Source organism: Phlebotomus papatasi, chromosome 2 (genome assembly GCF_024763615.1).
Source record: "Phlebotomus papatasi isolate M1 chromosome 2, Ppap_2.1, whole genome shotgun sequence".
Taxonomy (NCBI): domain Eukaryota; kingdom Metazoa; phylum Arthropoda; class Insecta; order Diptera; family Psychodidae; genus Phlebotomus; species Phlebotomus papatasi.
Genome location: NC_077223.1, coordinates 7,701,094 through 7,720,830, shown reverse-complemented (window position 1 = coordinate 7,720,830; position 19,737 = coordinate 7,701,094). Strand labels below are relative to the sequence as shown.

Genomic DNA, 19,737 nt, shown 5'->3' with positions numbered 1-19,737 from the left:
ATTACATTGCTACTGGTTCAGAACCAAAGGTGTGATTGAGTGATATTTTCAGAAGAAATTGAACAAATAATATTTATCCAACATCTTTCAATATTTTTTTAAGCCACAGATTTTGTTTAAAAAATAATACTTTATAAATGCTAATTGAAGAATATCTCAGAGTGGTAAAAGTTGGAGATCTCTTCCTTTAAAATTATTATTGTTATTTTAAACTGTTTTGGAGTTGAGTTGAACAGATAGACAAAGGGGTTCAAAAGAGCCTAGGTGTCTGATCATCCACTAACTCACGTAACTCCATTTGCGATCTATCTATCTATATGTTCGAAGCCTCAAAGTCTTCCCCTATTTATTTTATTTTATTGGAGTTTGGTTACCAATGCTAAGACGGCGGTGGACATTGAAAACTGTCTCTCATAAAAATGAAATTGTGCTTCTAAAACATAGTTGATGAATACATTTATCAATCTATCTTGCCTAGGAATGTCTTTGAATCGATATGCGTAGATTTCTAACCTGAGTGTCCTAAATCCGCGACTCTCATAGGGTTAATTTTTATTAACATCCATCAGAGATGACAGGGCCTAAATTTTACTTCAAACTTTTTTTTCTAGAGTATCAGTCTAATGGCATAGAACACATCTAGAAATGCCAATTTAATTTGTAAGCTTGATATACACCTTATTGGACACTGAAAATAGCACAAAATAATAAATCTTCCATTCATTGAGCCACAAATTAATCCAAATGCTGGAAGTTGTGCACAGGAGTCTTGGGAGAGTGGAAAGGATAAAATAGAGAGCAGCCTCTCAGGGTGATGTATATTTTAATTAGAGAATGCGGCAGGAGCCATTAGAAAATTCATTGATTCCCATTTTATCCGATTAAGCCTCGCTGACGGGGAAGAATTAATTGTGTTAGCCGAAAATATCGCCACAGAAACCTCTATTCTCAGCAAAAGTACTAAAGACTGGAGAAGCAGTGTACCATAGGAGTTTTTGGGGGAGTTTGGGTGATGGAGAACCTATAAGAAATGCACACATAAAAGACTTAACATGGGATGTTCGAAAGAGGTGCAAATCAGGGGTTGGAACATAATACTTTAAAGACGGTGTATACTGTGAAAATTTTTGTTCTTTAGAGGGTGCAGCCTTAAATTATAGGGGATTGAGATGGTGAAAGTTTTTCCCGGGAAACCTTCTCAAGTGGCTTCTTATCACGCAATAAAAATTCTTCACCCTCCAAAGGAATAATGTAAATCGATTTGGAGAGACTTAATATTATTCTATTCCTTTTTTATTTCGGGGGTATTTCTCCAAGATTCGCAATCAAGGAAATTAATCATTTTCCTACTGTCTGAAATGTAATTTTGTCTTAAATGATTAATTTAGATTCTGTGATGGAATTTCCTGTAGAACCGTACGGAAAGCCGCTGAGGAAAGTTTTTGGTAAGAAGGAGCAGGAGCGGTATTCGGTGGAGCGATAAATGTCATTGTAGTGTATTCTTGTGAAAAAGGAAAAGATATAATCCGTGGAATAAAATTCAACAGAGACAATTTTCCACACTCTACCCATGTATATGTTTCACACTTATTGCTATAACGATTATTGTTATTATTTTCTAAGAGTCTACACAACAATTCACACCCGACAATCCTTTCTTCTTATAATGCTATCCCAACTTTGTGTATATGGAAAAGGTTTTGAGAAACGATCTGCTTTTCTACTTTTTGTTGTTGTTGTTGTTGTGCTTCTTCTTGTCCAAAAGGAACACACATATTGTTCTCGTTGGAGTTCATGCGAAGAGAGTTCCCATCTCGTCTTACATCCCGTGCTGAAGAGGAAAAAGGCTTTAGGGTGAAATTGGGTGTGGGAAAATGCATTTCCTGCTGGTGGACCACCCACAGGAAGAATCCCAGCCCTAATGTCCTCGTATTTCCTTTTACTTTAATCCAATAAAATATATTATTGCTCACTAATCCAGATATCATCAGATTTACGATAAGTGGAGTTAAAGTTTCGGATTCTCCTATCGTGTTTGGGGCTATTGAAGAAAAGTATTGTTGATGCTCTGCATTGAGAGGATTTTCCCTCTGATGCTGCTGCCTTTTCTTTTGTTCCATCTCGTGAAAAGTTGTCTTTGCACCAATCCATTGGGTGGTGGCTAGAGCACAAAAAAAGGCGTCTAGAATATTGATACTGCGGAAAATTTCACACTACTTGAGACCCAGCTGAGATTTCTCTGTACACATTTTATTTAGTTGAAGAAAATCGAGAAAATTAAGTCAAAAGAATTTTTCAAGGGGCAACTTTTGTTCTGAATGCACTGTTAGAATTGTCTAAGAAACGCTTTACAGAATTAAAATTCTTATAATCTGCTTATAGTACTCTTGGATCCTTCATTAATGCCCTAGACAGATTTATGGTTAAAGCCGATAGACGGCTCAGTTGGAAACTGATGGAAATTTTGGTTTGGTGGAAAAAATGGTTTAGGCCGTAGGCCCGTAGGTGTGTCCATTCTTAAGGGACTTAAGAGCTACTACGGGAACTTCAAAACAAAATTATCGTTATAACCTATTAACCCATTCAGTCAATGTACCAGAAATACTTGAGATAGAATGTTCATATTTTGGAATTAGTTTCCTACAGATTAATAGATGAATTTTTTGAAAAGAAATAAATTTTATCTATTATGGGGGCGGTGGGATTCGCCCTCAAACACACGTCTCAACGGTCACTGAATTTAAATTCTGTGCATTAATTCATTACAAACTCTATTGCTTTAGATAGAGTAACTATTCAAGAAAACAAATTGGCAACCAGTGATGCAATTCTGACGCCGTCACATTGCTATCCCGCCAAAATTTTCCCGATTTTGCGAAATAGAAATATACATCATACACAGAGTCTTCACTCTGTATGAGTGGGCACGGATAAAGAGTGTGGCGCTTTCAGAGGGATGGCATGTGTAGTAGTGCACAAAAAGCGAAATAATGGCTGTTATTTTGAATATCCCGCGAATTTTATCTCACGAGCTCCTGGAGGTCGTGAGATGGCAAAATAGATGCATTTTAAGTGAAAATTTCACGATTTAGTGCTCAAAATTTTTTTGTTAAAATTGGTTCTATTAATTTTATGTAATATATAAATACATAAATTTAATGTCCACGAGGAAAAATTGAAATAATTATCGATGAATACTTTGGGGTTTCTTGGTGTCTCCAGAACCCACAAAGATACTTATGGTCCATCACTTCAACATTCTAAAATATCTTAATGTGAAAATTCTCAAGAAATGGGTAAAAGTATTTCATGAAATGCATGTTATTTCAATAACGAGTAGGATGGTGTTGTCCAGAAACGATTTGTCAAAAAAAATTCAAAGAAGATTTTCCTAGAACTACATTTTTAAACTAATTAATTTTTAATTTTAATTTTTTCTATAATTTTCTTCATTTTCTTCATAATTCCCTGAATATCCTTCGAATCCCCGAAAAGGATTGCGCAAGACTACTTGTCTTTTTCACGAAAATATTCTCGAAAAAAGAGCTAAGTTCTCTGAAGATCATAAACACGGAGAACTTAAGGGTAAGGGACCGGTGTGACAATTTATTAACAACAATAATCTGATGGTCGTTGAATGGAGCATTTCAGCCCAGAATAAAAGAAAAAACATTTCTTCTTAGAGGTTTTTCGGTTCCCTGCGGACCTTCTTCGCGGGTCGAAAATGTCAGGTTTCTGGGATTCTGTCTTTCTTGGGGGCCAAAGGGATGTCTTCATTGGGTACATGGGTTCTGAGTCACACACTTCACGAACAATTTTACAGCGATATTTTACTTTTTACAAATAAGATTACTAGTTACTACACAAGTTAAACAAAATGAAATAAAAATCTTTCTTGGCTACTAAGTAAGTTTTGCTTAACTCATTTAGTAACTTATTTGTAAAAAGTAAAATAACGCTGTAAAATTGTTCGTGGAGTGTGTGATTCAGGACCCATGTACCGCATGTACCCAATGAAGATATCCCTTTGGCCCTAAGAAAGACAAATCCCCAGAAACCTGACATTTTCGACCAATGAAGAAGGTGCGCTGCGCAGGGCACCCAAATCTCTAGGAAGAAAAGATTTATAATCCAAAGACAAAATGTTCATATTTTAATAGATTATTTTGTTCAAGTTTTACGATGATGTTAACATTACCTCTTCCTTCCCATCCTATGATATTCAGTGGCCCCAGCTCTTTCTTCAAGGAAATATTTTCGCGAAGCACACAAGTTGTCCTATACAGCCTTATTTATAAGTTTGAAGAATATTCAAGGATTTATGAGAAAAATCGAGAAAATTACAGGAAAAATTAAATGATAGGAAATTAATTTGTTCTAGGGAATTTTTCCTTGAATTCTCCTGCAAAAATCATTTCTGGATTCTGGACACCAACGTTCTGTAATGTACAATTATTGAGATAAATACGAGTTTAAACAAGCAAGTTTATTAATTTCTTGAGAATTTTTACCTAAAGATATTTCAGAAATTTGACGTGATATTCCTCCATAAATGTCTTGGGAGAACATGTTCATGAAACACCAAAAGGAAAACAAAAGTACTCATCCACTTGCATCCCCCACAAGAAAGGATTTCATTTTATTGCACTGTGTTTTAGAAAAAAAACTTTGGGTATTATAGTTCATAACGAAATTGTTTATTAAATACCCAAGGCATTAATAAATTCATATGGAAAAATCATTTAAAAAAATTATTTTGTTGCCTTGGACCACACTTGTAACAAAGAAATTAAAATTTGAGTGATTTGATGAAGCCGTCTATGTAACGGAAATGATTTTGAAAATATCCCGCAATTAAAGAGTGAACGAGAGAGTGCGAGCGAGAGCAATGGCATGATTGAGAAATGACAGCCTCATTGAACAAGCGTTGAATTTCACGGATTTTTCTCCAGTTTTTCGCGAATTTAATGTTTTAGTAAATCAAATTACAATAATTTTCATCTCATAAAGGGTGTTTCTGTGTTTAAATGTGAATAAATTGCTCAAAAGTGCACAAAATATGAGCTGAAGAGGCTTCACACACACAACCACTATCCCGAAAAATCTGGATAAATTTCGTGACGGCCATCGGAATTGGGGGGCAGAATTCAAATCAGGACAGAGGATAGAGGCCAATTTTAATAAATTCGACGGGATGTCGAATTTTCCGTCCGCCATTTTGAGCAAAAATTTTGCATGACCTTCCGCGAAGCAAGAAAACAATAACAAAATGTATTTTCATCTCTGTCGCACTATTTTTCCCAAGTAACTGAAGAACTAAAGTTACTAAAAATCCATTCCCGACAGTAATTCGAGTATCAGTTGCCCAGGAATATATTATCTAAAATCACTCAATTTGCGTATGATGTATAATACCATGGTAAGGAATGGGTTAAAGAAAAACCTGCACTAAGAAAAACCTAAAAAGTTAAAACAACTCTATGGCAGAGTTAAATTAACTCTACGAATATTGATGTAATTGTTACTCTTTTTCGTTGTAAATTTTAGTAAATAGTATTGAAACAACTCTTCGTGCGAGTTGAATTAATTCGTCGGATATCGATGTAATTATAACTCTTTTTCGATGTAATATCACATCTCGATTGAAGTATATGCTTAAGTGTTTTCGTTTTAAGAATATACTTCAGTTAAGAAGATTTTCGTGTGACAAAGCTCATGTGGAACATCAACTAGAAATATGCCTAACATTGTTTCATGAAGACATGTGCGTGCATCATACGTGATATTTCGCTCGTAACATAAGGAATTTGAGGTCAAGAAAATATTAATAAAGAAAATTATAAAATAAAAAAAAAGATAAAATTGCAAAACATTTGAAAGAGTAATTTTAACTCTGAAAAAGAATTTTTTAACTCTTGACACAAGTTATTTTAATTCTTAAAACGGATTATTTTCAGTCTTAAAAAGAGTTATTTATACTTTTTTGTCATGTAAATTTTAGGAAGAAAAAGTAAAAACAACTCTTCCGAATATTACACCTAAATAGAAGTAAAATCAACTATAAAATATAGTTAATCGAAAATCACGACGACAAAGAGTTAATTCAACATCGATTCGAATAAGTTTTACTCGATTATTTTTCTGAGTGTAGGAATTTAACTTCAAATCCTAATTAATGATTCCCCAGAAAAGCTATGCAAGCCATTGTGAGGAGGCGGCGACCTCGAGGAAGACCTAGGACAAGGTGGCTTAATCAAATTCAGAATCTTGCCTTGGAACGCCTTGGGATCGAACTCAAATATCTTCCTGAAGTGGCGGAGGATCGACAAGCGTAGGTTGCTTATTTGGATATCATGGGCGGCGACCCCGATAGGGATGAGAGGTTAAAAATAATGATGATGATGATCCCAGTTCATGAATGCCAATGCACTAATTCTGAATCCTTCATCATTTAGTTTTAGTTGGAATTTGCAAATTTCAAGAAATATTCCAATTAATACGGTTCCCGATCTTTTAGCATAAAGGAGATATGGCTTCTAGTTTATTTCATTCACTCAGAGAGCTCCCAAACTTAAACACCTCGGGGATTCATGTCCATCCGTCTGGCTGTCGCCAGCTCTAGAGGTCAAACGAATAGAGATTACGACTTCAAACCTAAGAGGGCCCCCGATAAGTCGACTCAATCCAAAATCATGTTTTATTGGGATTTCTGGAAAACGCGTCGTGAGATTTTTTTTCATATTTGGATATGTTTTAGAGATCACCCAGGCGGTTAATTGACCATGTGTGAAAATACCGTTGAATCATTACTAATAACTGTTTTTCAAGGTCAAATGTTAAAAAGGCTCTAGAGAGTGCATTTATCAGGCGAATGGGGTCATATTTAGGCAAGTTGGAAAGGTCTTGGAATTTCCGTTAAACCTGACCCGGTTTCAATCGATTTTGAACCAGTAATGAAGTGGTTACAAATCGATAAGTAATTTTTGTCCGAAAATCAATTTTATTACTTTTAAAATTATTTTGTAAGAGCTTACGAGAGATTTACAAATCGGTTTAAGTCGGTTGAGAACCGGTAAACGTAAATGATGCAAAGATACTTTGAAGGTATAGCATCTAAGTCATGAGTTCGAGCACTTCTCAATGCCTGGGACGCTTTATATAAGTAAAGTATACTTATAAGGAAAACAAAATCTTTACTTAAAATAGATGTTGTAGGGGAAGGTTTTCAGGCTTCACACATACTCTAGCTTCCAATACTTTATATTTTTTTCCATATTGTTATAATGCATCTAACCAAGTGGCAATATATTTTAATAGCTAAGTCATACATTTCTTGAGAAAAGTTAAGTCATATTTATTAAAGAAATATGGGAAAAAATGAAGTGTTCGAAACTAGAGTGTGTACGAAGCCTAAAAGCTATCTCCTAATTTATTATATTTTGCATTCAACTACAGGAGTAATAAAAAACCTTATATTTTCTTTAAACTTACGTAATAGTATAATATTTTACTACTAGCTAAAATTAGAAAGGCAAGCAGTTCAAGCATCTGAATGATATTTTACTTGACTGTTCAAATATTCCTAGAAATTCTTTTGAAATTGACTGTCCGAAGAGTTCATAATTTAATTTTTTAAAGACTTACTTGCTAAAGTTTTATTAACCGTATTCAAGCTGACTCAGTCCAATTAGTTTGCCTTCAGTTTGGATATTTCAAAATATGCAGAAGAATTTCCATAAATTAATTTATTACCGCAAAATTTTATATTTTTGAAAGTCATGCATGCCTGCTGAAACTAACCCATCATACACAATTTATACATATGTTATTATACATAATTTTAACATTAGCTAGAACTTGTGTGCAAAGTTTCCATAAATTGTTATTCAGTTGGCTGAATTTCTCAACAAAATGCTTGAGAATTGCAAGCAGTTGCCAGCACTACTCGTTTGAGAAAACAGTACCATCTAGCGGAAAAACAAACGTTCTCAGTGCTATTGAATTTTTGCAAATTTTTTTCTGTTCATTTACACGAAATATAAATTATTTATTGATTAATAAAATAAAATTAATTTTATCTTCTTTTGCAAAAAAAATTGGTTGGAAAACGGGCTACTAAATTTTTTAGTTAATTACATGGAGTGACGACCAACTTTTAACCCCAATCCGCAAAAAATTAATCTGACTCAAAAATGACTGGTTAATAAATGGTCAAAAAAAATTACTCCTAATTGGAATCTTAAGAATTAGTCATATTCGCGTCGAACTTTGGTCACAGCATTACTTAAGATTGAATTAGTAATATAACAGTTATTTTACGGTTCTAAAATTTACTCTACCATGCAGTAACAAAAGCGACTCCAAATGACGGTATTTTTCCGTACAAAAAATGACGCGCCAAAAACAATGCATTTGGCGTCCTTCTCTAGCGCATAGGTACGAAATCGACGTACACACTTTGAATGAAAACGTTAAGTGCACTTCAAAACTTTGTATTGCATTACCACTGTAGGCAATGTTTTCTCAACAATTCTTCACATTTTCCATCGTTTTCTACTACGTTCTATGTAAATTTCTCTAATTTTTCCCTAATTCACTACACACATTTGCGAAGATTTTTGCCGTTCGCCTATTGCTGAATGAGCCATCCGACATGTCGAAAATTTTCCCATTGGATGGCAACAACACAAAAAAATCTTTTAAAGTTTTCACTAAATAGGTCTATTCGACACAAAATTTTAATCACAGGACACTCCAGAGACTGGAGCAAACTCCTAAATCACAGAATTTCATTTTGCAAAAAAATGTTTGTGTGTTTATCATGAAAAAATTGCCTAATTTTCACTTAACTTCTGTCGACACTGTACTTTTTCGAATCACAACACACATCTCTACTGAAGGAGCTTTTCCTCCCAATGTACACTATCATAGTGTTGAGAAAACACGCGAAAATATCAATTACTTTGCGAATTCACAGCTCTAAATAGTTCTAATTGCCATTTGACAAGTAAAATTTCCCCTCAGATATATCCAGTGAAGAGAAGAATTTTTATTAGTACACTGGAAGTCGGCGTCATATTTTAGTCGTAGGCGGGTAATTTCAGAGTTATTATGACTCCAAATGACTTCCGTAATTAGCGTCATATTATTCCCCACTTTCCGTCATTCGACTCTCTGACGACCGTCATAGGACCCGTTTTTGGAATCCAGAATACATACATCCAACGGTAATCTTACTCCAAATTGCTATTTGGGAGGTCTTTTCGACACAACATTTTAATCACAGGACACTCCTATTTTAGTCGTAGGCGGGTAATCTCAGAGTTATTATGACGCCAAATGACTTCCGTAATTATCGTCATATTATTCCCCACTTTCCGTCATTCGACTCTCTGACGACCGTCATAGGACCCGTTTTTGGAATCCAGAATACATACATCCAGCGGTAATCTTACTCCAAATTGCTATTTGGGTATCCTTTTGCAAACTATTTTTCTCAGTTGCCAAGCACTTCCCCTATCGTGATTTTTATCACTATCCAATTAATAATCCGAGGAATAGCAGTGAGAAAAAAATGACAGATTAAAATCATCTTTGTGGTTTCCAGCGCCACCTGGTAAGTTATCATAAAAACTAAAATTATTTCCGTACTATCGATCTTTCTAGACGATCTTATCAACTGTAAATGCATTTTTAAATATTTGACCGTTTTCTTCATTATAGTGTTGAAAGTTCCTGCGGAAAGGAGGAGCATGTTTATTTAAAATCGATACCTTTGGACGTGCCAAACGTATAGTTCTGAGCAATAAAAATGCCTATTACCCATTATTATGAAATCATTCTCTTTCTTTTATTTGAATTCTTTTAAGTGGCAATTTGAAATGCAAAGAATTTGTTTTCCGTTCCATCGCTTTTTAGAATCGAATTACACCTATTTAAACCTAGTCTTACGTCTATATTGATAGCATTTCCCCTTAAGAATTCAAAATGGGAATTATTTTCCTTTGGAGCTGTTTAAAGTCATCCTGAATAGGTGATTTGGAGTACAAGAAAAAAAAAAGAATTGCCATTGTCTCTCAAACCTAAACCATTTTTTTTTCACCTCCTGGGAGTAAACTAAAGGAAAAACAAAGCCTGAGAGGAATGGAAGAAGCTTAAAAATCTCGTTGGAGATTTTCGCACAAGTACAAAACACTTTTTTATTCTCATCCATATACATTTTGTATTATGTATTATTTTTTCTCTGGCACCCCGGCTATAAAAGAAGCGTAAAAGAGCTCCATCGTGACTTTTCGAGCTTTTGAGGATTATTTTCTGTGTGATTATTGTGGAGTTGAGGGTGCAAAAGTGGGATGGATATGGAAAAGACAATGGGTATGGTGAAGTTGAAGTGAATTTTCATGTATTTATTTTTATATTAAGAGTGTTGCTATGACAGATGAAGAGGGTGGAGAATCCTCGAAGAAATCTCCTTATTATTACCATAGTTTGTCGTCCTTTTGGCCAGTCCCGGGAGAATGGGATGAAGGAAAGATGGTCAAGGAGTAAGAGAAAGTTTCGACTTTGAGAGGAAACAGAGAACGCTTCTTAACGAAAATTGACATAGAAATATACTTTTCTCGCTTCTAATATCAAAGTTTCTGGTGTGGTTATGTTAAATCCCAAAAAGGAAATTTTCACCAAAGAATAGCAGAAAAAAAAGTATTATAAACATTATCACTTTTGTTGGGGATTTTTTCTCTGCAATCCCTCCCCTCCCAAAATAATAAAACCATATTTCGCAGTATCTCATTTCCCTTGCAAATTTAAACAAATGACGTTTTTGTTCCAAGCGAGAAAATAATTTTCATTTTGCATCTCCCGCAAGATGAACGATAAATTCAGTATGATTTTAAATTGTCGCAATATAGCACAAAAGATAGGGCTCTACTTATTATTTTAATTAAATCACTCACCTGCTGCTGGAGACAACTTCGTCACGACACCCCAACGAATCTTCCACTGCAATGACACAAAAAAATCTTATTAAAAAAATTGTTCATACAGAAACTAACTTAGTCTTCAATACAGGAATGCCAAAAGAAAATTGAATGAAAACGTTATTGAAAATTATTTTGCATTTCTTTCCAATTAAGAAAAAAACTTTAGATTTGATATTTTTTTCCATCTCCACTACTCTCATTCTATCAGGATCACCAATTAAATGTAACTTGAGCTTTTATTTCAATTATAGAGGAGAATTTTCTATCGGCGGCACCTTTTCACCTTTTTATACGTCAAAGTTGCTTTTGTAATTTAAATACCTATAGCTTTAGTCATTCATTCGAGGGAAAATTTTAGCGAAAATTGTAATTGAAAACCCGCGGGAGACATACGTGTTATTTACATCGTTTACAGAGTGGCACAATTTCTACCAAAGGGTCATCATCATGGAAAATTGCTTCATAAGAGGTGAATGCGAAGATAAATAAGAGTTGTTAAATAAAAAAACACTTCGAAGAATGCCCGTATTCGCTTACTTAATGCTATATCTAAACAAGTATTTTGCATATTTAATGAATTTAAACCATGGCAGGAAAGTGGTAATTTTTCATTAGCCATTTCTCACTTTTACGCCACCCACTTCTTCTAATTATTACCCTCAAACAGCAAGAAAATGTCACTGAATCTTTGACTTATTAACGTTTCTATTGGTTCCTTTGAATTGTAACAAAAGAATTAAAAAAAAATCTACGTAAAGTGTGTAAACGAAACTAAAAACTTCAAAAAACACCGTTGTAATTTCATTTATTTAACTTAATAAAATATACTTCTTTAAAATATATGAAAGATAAGATTTTCAAAGATAAAGTATCCAAAAAACAGAGACTACCTAAGACAAAGATTCCAAAAACAAACTGGGAAAAACAAAATGGAAAAAAGCAAAGACTCCGCAAACCGTTAAGCCCTATGGCTAAGCCTTAGATCTGAAGCCCGTATTATGGTTTCATAGTCTAAAAAATACAATTATACCTAAAAGTTCTGGTATTTTTAAAATAATTTTTAATTTTAATAAAAAGAGATGGCAAAGCGTCCCAGCTTTGCGAAATGCTCGCACTCACGAGATAGAGCTCACCGTGAATTAGTTTTTTGCATAATCTTTTGGTATCACTGATCTATCAGAGATCAAATTGATTCATAAATCACAAAAGCATTTGAAAATCAAAAAATCGGTACTTAACCGATTCATTACCGATGAAGATCGATGCAGCCGGGATCTAATTTACAATACTTTTCTAAAAAATCCAAATTTAACCAAAAAGAAAAATGAGCATTCCAAAGTATTTGACCTTTGACCTTCAATAATTCAAAATGGCGAATTTTCCGGTCATAGGTATGTTTCTTCGAAATGTTCGCCTAGACTAGCTCTAAAACATATCCAAAAATCATTGAGAAAGTTTGGGCCAATTTTGAGAAAACCGAAAAAACATTATTTTTAGGGAATATTGATTACTGGGGATGTAAAATTATTCAAAAATCGGAACTTAACCGGTCCATTACCGATGAAGACCGATGCAGTCGGTTTTAGAATTTCAATACCTTTCCAAAAAATCCTAATTTAACCAAATCGGTTGAAAAAAGGACCTTCCCAAGTGGTTGACCTTTAACCTTCAATAATTCAAAATGGCGAATTTTCCGGTCATAGGTGTGTTTGGACGAAATGTTCGCCTAGACTAGCTCTAAAACATATCCAAAAATCATTGAGAAAGTTTGGGCCAATTTTGAGAAAAACCAAAAAAACATTATTTTTAGGGAATATTGATTACTGGGGATGTAAAATTATTCAAAAATCGGAACTTAACCGGTCCATTACCGATGAAGACCGATGCAGTCGGTTTTAGAATTTCAATACCTTTCCAAAAAATCCTAATTTAACCAAATCGGTTGAAAAATGGACCCTCCAATGTGGTTGACTTTTAACTATCAATAATTCAAAATGGCGAATTTTCCGGTCATAGGTGTGTTTGGACGAGATGTTCGCCTGGACTAGCTCTAAAATATATCCGAATATCATTGAAAAAGCTTGGGCCAATTTTGAGAAAAAAAAAAACATGGTTTTTAGAGGGGTTAGACGGGGGAAAAACAAACGTTGAGAGATTTTGTTTTTTATTGGGGGCCTTCGAAGACTGGGAGTCGATATCTTTTACCGTTTAAGCTCCAGAACAGTGACAAGTTGAAAAAAAAGTCGATTATAACTGCTCTCTCTTTGAGTTCGAGCAGTAAAGTATCCCTTGTTAGTTCGATGCTCTGGTAATTTTATTTTTCAAAATCTTTCCTATATTGTTTTGAGAAATTTCAATTCAAATTCGTTTAAGATTACATGAGGGTGGTGCATTTTGACACAGCTTAAGCATCCAAACCCAAAACATTCTAGTTTTCCATTGGTCAAGCAACAAAATCAAAAGAAATCGCATAAGGAAGAAGACTATGCTTAGCGTTTGGTAGGACCAACGGAGACTCATTCATAAATAGCTGCTGAAATCAAGCGAAATGGTCAATGAGCATCGCCAAGAACAACAACTGATCAATTTGGACCATGCATTAGTGAAATCATGGGCGGAATGGAGCAAGAGACACAAATAAGTGATACTGCAACACCGAAGCGTTCCTTGCTATTGCAATTTTATGACCCAGGACAACGTCAAAACGCTGAATTGGGATGTAACACCGCCCCTGCTGTATTCTCCAAACCTATCTCCTTCCGATTATTTCTTGTTCCGATCGGATAGTGAATAGCAAATTTGATCTGAACTTACCGAAAGTCGGAAAAATGAAAAAATGCGTGAATGTAGGGGAAAGCGCACTACCTTCTAACGACTCAAGCTTCAGACAATTCAATTTTTTCTCTGTGTTCCTTTTGGATTCCACCCATTGCTCTTTTCTGAAAATTTGAGGCAGGATATTAATTAAAAATTTTTAAAACACTGCTCTACAGGTTATGTTAAGCTTGGCGCTACTTTCATTTTAAATAAATTTGGAAGCTGGCATGGCAGCGCTAAGCTTACGCTGAGCTGGAACTTGGAAAGTCAGTTGTATTTCGTCAGGGTCAGTTGTATTTCGTCAGGTTATACGAGAATATTAAATGAACCTGTTTCAAGGCATTCAGTCCTTCTAATGAAGGATTACTTCTTCATTGATCAGAGGTTACCCTAGAAAATAATTATAAGAATAGGGGAAAGTGGCCTGCCTTTGAATGCGGCAGCTTTTGAATGCTTCAATTTTTCATCTATTCCCCGAATCTAAAGTTCCATTTTGTTAATCGAAGTTAATAGAAAATAGTTAAGAGTATTAACATAGTTCACATAATAGAATTTTCGCTTTGGGAAATAAGAGAAAAATTAAATCATTCAAAGGCTGCAGCGTTCAAAGGCAGACCACTTTCCCCTACTTAACTTGAGAGCTGATTAGAATGACCGCTCTTGTGCGATCATTGAATCCGATGCGACTGCTCTATTTACAGACGGTTCTCGTGTTGAGGGATCCTCTTGTCCTCTGAGCAGTGTTAATACCGCTTAGAGCTGCAAATCAGCAGATCAGTGCCGCTTGGCCAGTACACTACAGTATTTCAGGCCTAGTTCATCGCTATCCTGCTTAGTACTCGGAGTTGACTTGAATCTAGCCTTTAGAGTAGAAAAGTTCAATTTTTTTCAGATAGTAGAGCTGCAATTCTATCCATTACAGGATGCGAGTCGTGTTTTGTTCTCGTAATTGAGTGTAGACAAGTATTAAAAACGTTCTCAGAGAAATGTGATGTCGATCTACATTAGGTGCCTGGACATAAAGGTATGGCCGGAAACCACAAAGCAGACCGCCTCACAGTAGCTGCGGCAAGGACCTGATTCTTGGGCCTTGAACCTAAATGTAGGAATTTCTTTACAAACAAGGAAATCTATTAGCGCGTTGGGATCGAACGTGAACATATTCCTAAAGTACCGGAAGATCGACAGGCGTGGACTCCTAACTTCGGTATTCAGAAGATTGAAGTCTACCACTCACGGTTCATTCACTGGCTCTCCTTATTCACTCACTGTGGATCTCCTAAGTCTACGACCCAGACTGAGATAAGCGGTTACAAATGAATTGAAAAATGAAATTAAGATTTCAAACACATATTATGACCTGGATTTGGATTTATTCAATTTCTACTTCACATAATCCAAAGCCAGGTCATAATCCGTATATCAAAAAATCCCCATTAAGTGGAACTAACTGACCGAACATATTCCAAGTTCCATTCTAAACGAAAAATACTTATCATAGCAAAAGCTACTATTTATGAGTAATTCCAAGCATAAATTGATCAAAATAAAAAAAGTTTTAATCAAAAATAGCTAATTTTTTATTATTGTTGGGCGTACGGCTTGTTCGATACAAGTTAACCCAGTCGACAGCCGTATCCCACCAATCCTAGTCCTTTATTCCTTTGACACACCTAAACCCTATCATCTGTATGGCTACTGAAAGTTATTATATGGTGCTCTTTGTTCATAGCGATTAACACCAGAATCAAATGTTATTTTCTTCATAGTAGGTCTTTTTGCTGCTAAATCTTGCAATAGGATAAATATAGGGGAAACTGGGGCACCACTAAACACGGGGTACCACCAAACAATAATTTTTATTTCTAAACTACTTGGACTATCTCGACCATTCCTTCAGTGGACAAGCATCCCTATAGTGCCTATAAATTCCTATAGGTCTTATCCTCTGAAGTCGAATATCCGATTAAAAAATCCCAGTATTTGGTGGTACCCCGTGTTTGGTGGTGCCCCAGCCTCCCCTAATCAGAATAATTTAAAAGCAAATGGCATATTAATAATACAATAGTTTATATAAGGGGCCCCTTAAAAACCGCAAGTTGTTATCTCAAACCGTTTGACCTCTAGTTCTAGTGTGACCAAAAGGTACAGACCGGACAAAGATACAAACAGCGTTAAGTAATTGTTCCTAATCTGTGGTAAAATATGAATCTTCGGAGCAAAAAAAAATGCACTATAGAAAAATACATAAATAATTGCTCTCTGCGCAGAGTTCGAGCAATAAAAGGGAGATAAATAAATATTTTGGAAGTTTTATAGCACCATTTTATGTTAATTAGATTTGCTGACATTTTAGTCAATTTTCCACAAACTGAAGAGACCTCGAGGGAGCTTTTTCACATTTAATTATAAAATTACAAAAGCACAGGCGTCCTCTAATAAAAAAATACACATTGGTCAAGTTACATAAATATGGCAAACATCAGTAAATACCATGCATTTATCATTCTGACAAAATTATTGCCTTTTCCACAAACTAAAGTGTCTCCTCACCCAGAGGATCAGACTTTTCTATTTGAGTTTGATTGACGTGCAAATCCCTTACTAACTTCCTGGACAAGAAGTACTCTGTAAATCCCTGGGCACATAGAGATATAAAATCCCTCAAACACCAGAGTGTAAAATAAATCATTGGAAAATTGTTTTGGGTGGGTATCACATGAGAAACAGACGAGGGGTCTAATTGTTGTTTAATTCTTCGAAATGGGGCCAAGATATCCGTCAAAGTGTCTTGTTGTGGGCTAAAGTTACTCGTATAACCTCTTCCACATGACGAATTTCAAGTCAAGCCCCTATATTACCTAGCTCTGGAGAAATTGTGGAATTTCCTCAACATTAAATCCTCTCGTAGAAATGGCCCAAAGAACATAATTCCCAAAGATTCAGCGTCTTGTTGGGGATTTTCCCACGTGAATTCTTGGATCTAAATCGCATTTGGTGTACACCTCTTTTTGGGGGTGGGAGCAGAATAGACTTTCCTGCAAAAGTTTCCACATAGTGAGCAGCCCCTTCAAGGCCTGCAAAGATGACATCATCGTCAGAGTGCACTTTATCTCCCCTATGATGTAATTTTTTGGATGTTAACACAATATTTCATTGGGAGGATGGGGATGGACCAAACATGTCACTGATGTACACAGAAGAAGATAGATAAGGCATGTGAAAGCAGACAGAAGGTCAATATTTGAATTCATGCAACGATTCTCTCTCCCTTTTATCACTCTTCCACTTGATGTGTGTACTGAAAAATAATTCACAACACACATGCGGAAAATTCCTCAACATTCTTGCTTTCAAAGAAACCATGAAGGATTCCTAGATCCACAGGGTTTATCAACAAAATTGATTCCTGAAATTCGGTTAAAAAAAGCTTGATTTTAACGCCCTAGGAGGAGGTATGTATTTGATTAAGAATTTTGAGATATCGACTAGTGGATTTCAAGGACCCTCCACTTTTTAATCTTGGTATTTCTCATATTATATTATATTATTGGTAGATATTACAAAAGGTTTACCACTTTTTTGAACCCCTTACAAATTCCGTTTATATATTTTTTAATATATTTTTAGATTGAAAAAATACGAATACGATTAAAAAAAGATGAAAAAACATTTGATGGGTCTAGGTCAAAATCCTGAAAGATAAAATCCCGAAAGCAAAAATCCCGATAACCAGAATCTCAAAAACCCAAAATCAAAAAGATAGATTTCGAAAAGGCAAAATACTGAATGGGCCAGAATCCTAAAAAAAAAGCCAAAATCCCGAGAAGACAAAATCCCGAAAGCCAAAATCCCGAGAGCTAAAACCCCGAAAACCAAGATCTATAAAACCAAAATCTCGAAAAGCCAAGATCAAAAAAGCCAAAATCCTGACTTTTTAAAAGTGTCATAGTTACCCCCACGATTGTACTTGCATTTGGAGGCAAAGGGAAATTTTCTGTATTTTAGAAAATTATTCTACACATTATCCTCCGTATAATTTTGTCCCCTTCAGGATTTTACCCATTACACATTTCGTCTTTCGGGATTTTAGCTTTTATGAGATTTTGGTTTTCGGGATTTTGGCTTTATTGTGACTATGGCTTTAGAGATTTTGGTTTTCGGGAGTTTGAATTGCGGAATTTTATCTCTTAGGAATTTTGATAAGGGGATTCGGACTTCCGGGATTTTGGCCATTTCGGGATTTTTGCTTTCCGGATTTGAGAATTCGGATTTTGGCTTCCGAGATTTTGACCATTTCGGGATTTTAGCTCTCCGGATTTTGGATTTCTGGATTTTCTCCCTTTGGGATTTTGATTTCGAATTTTACCTTTCGGAATTATGACCATTTCGGGATTTTTGCTTTTCGGATTTTGGCTTTCGCTTCGTAATTTCCGGATTTTAGCTGTCCTGATTTTGGATATTAGGATTTTGGCCATTCCTCGGGAGGGTAATTCAACACAGAGCCTCTTCCCTAAATGCCTATGTTCACCACCAAATGGGCTAGATGCCTGGTAAGCCCCAATATACTCAGGTGAATGATAGAAGATTGGGTAACCAACCCCACTGGGAAGTCACGGACCTGAGGCTAACGAATATGGGATCTGGTACTTCTAGAGAGGATTGGGCGAGGGGCTAGCAACCCCTCTCCGTAAAAGCAATATTTAGGGCAGACTTTACGACAGCGACCTATACTACGATTTAGAACGAGCTGACGGAGAGTCGCCAGGACCGTAGGATGTTAGTACGAGAGGCTCGGTCCCTTAAAGGGACGTTTCAGCCATATAAGTAAGTAAAATCTTTACTTTACGGGATTTCGGCCGGCACCGTTCTAAATAAATGACCACCTCTTTTAACTAATTGTGTCCTTTTGCGATTCAACGTAAAAATTGTTTCATTATTTTTTTTTAACCATTTTTCGACAATAAAAATTCAAAATTCATTGGAAAAATTATTATTATCATTAAAAAAAAAATCAAATAAGTTTAATATAGTGTAATATTCTTAAATTGTTCATCAAATTTTTGAATGAATAATGGATCTATTCCAGTGGAAAATTAATACTTTTTTAGGACATAACTGTTCTCAAGTGCTTCCACATTATCGACTTTTCTTTGTGTTGGTTTCTATCTTGGGGAAGACAGTCATGACAAGAACCAACACAAAGAAAAGTAAGTAACACAAAATCACGAAACGAGCATGGTTATGTACTAAAAATGTATTAAAGAAAGTTTTCCCTTGGTTTTTTTTAGTACTTTACTGTTCTCAACTGATTCTTCAATATCGACTTTTCTTACTGTAGGTTCTTGTCACGACTGTTTGGTAGTTTTATGACACAGCAAGGACTGGGATAAACAGTTGAGACGGAAAACAACTGAAAGACAGGTCGATAATGCAGAAACAGATGAGAACAGTCATGTGCTAAAAAATCTGTTTAGGAGAAAGATTTCCCCCTTAATTTTTCATTGGAATAGCACCATAACACAGGAACTTTCCCATTTTCTTTTTCAAAGAAAATGAGTTAATAATGAAAGAACTATTTTGTAGAAATTGTAATAAATAATTTTCAGTTGAAATGCTCATTAAAATGCCATATTTTTGGAAGATAAAAATATTCTAGATGCATTTAGGTATTTTATTGTTACAGATCATGACTGTAATATGATTTTTTTTTTAAAAATGTGTATTTTTTGGAAAACTTTGGAAAACTTCAAAACTATCAGAAATTGAATGTGTTGATGTTTACGTGGACAACAGGAAACACATTTCGGTCATATACAGAAATGCCCTTTTCAAGGTCAAACTCTGAATTTATTTCTCCGGAGAATTTGAACAAATTTATTTTTATAAAAAAATAATAATTTTTAAGTTAAATAAAAGGTAAATGGGTAATGAAGCT

General features: G+C 35.1%; 1 protein-coding gene across 1 annotated transcript in view; it reads right to left on the bottom strand.

Moving 5' to 3' along the window:
- LOC129803618 (uncharacterized) overlaps positions 1 to 19,737 on the bottom strand; it is a 477,859-nt gene that overhangs the window by 361,940 nt on the left and 96,182 nt on the right. Inside the window, exon 3 of the mRNA XM_055850319.1 lies at positions 10,956 to 11,001. Within this exon, the coding sequence (XP_055706294.1) occupies positions 10,956 to 11,001 (46 nt within the window). The remainder of the gene's footprint in view (positions 1 to 10,955; positions 11,002 to 19,737) is intronic.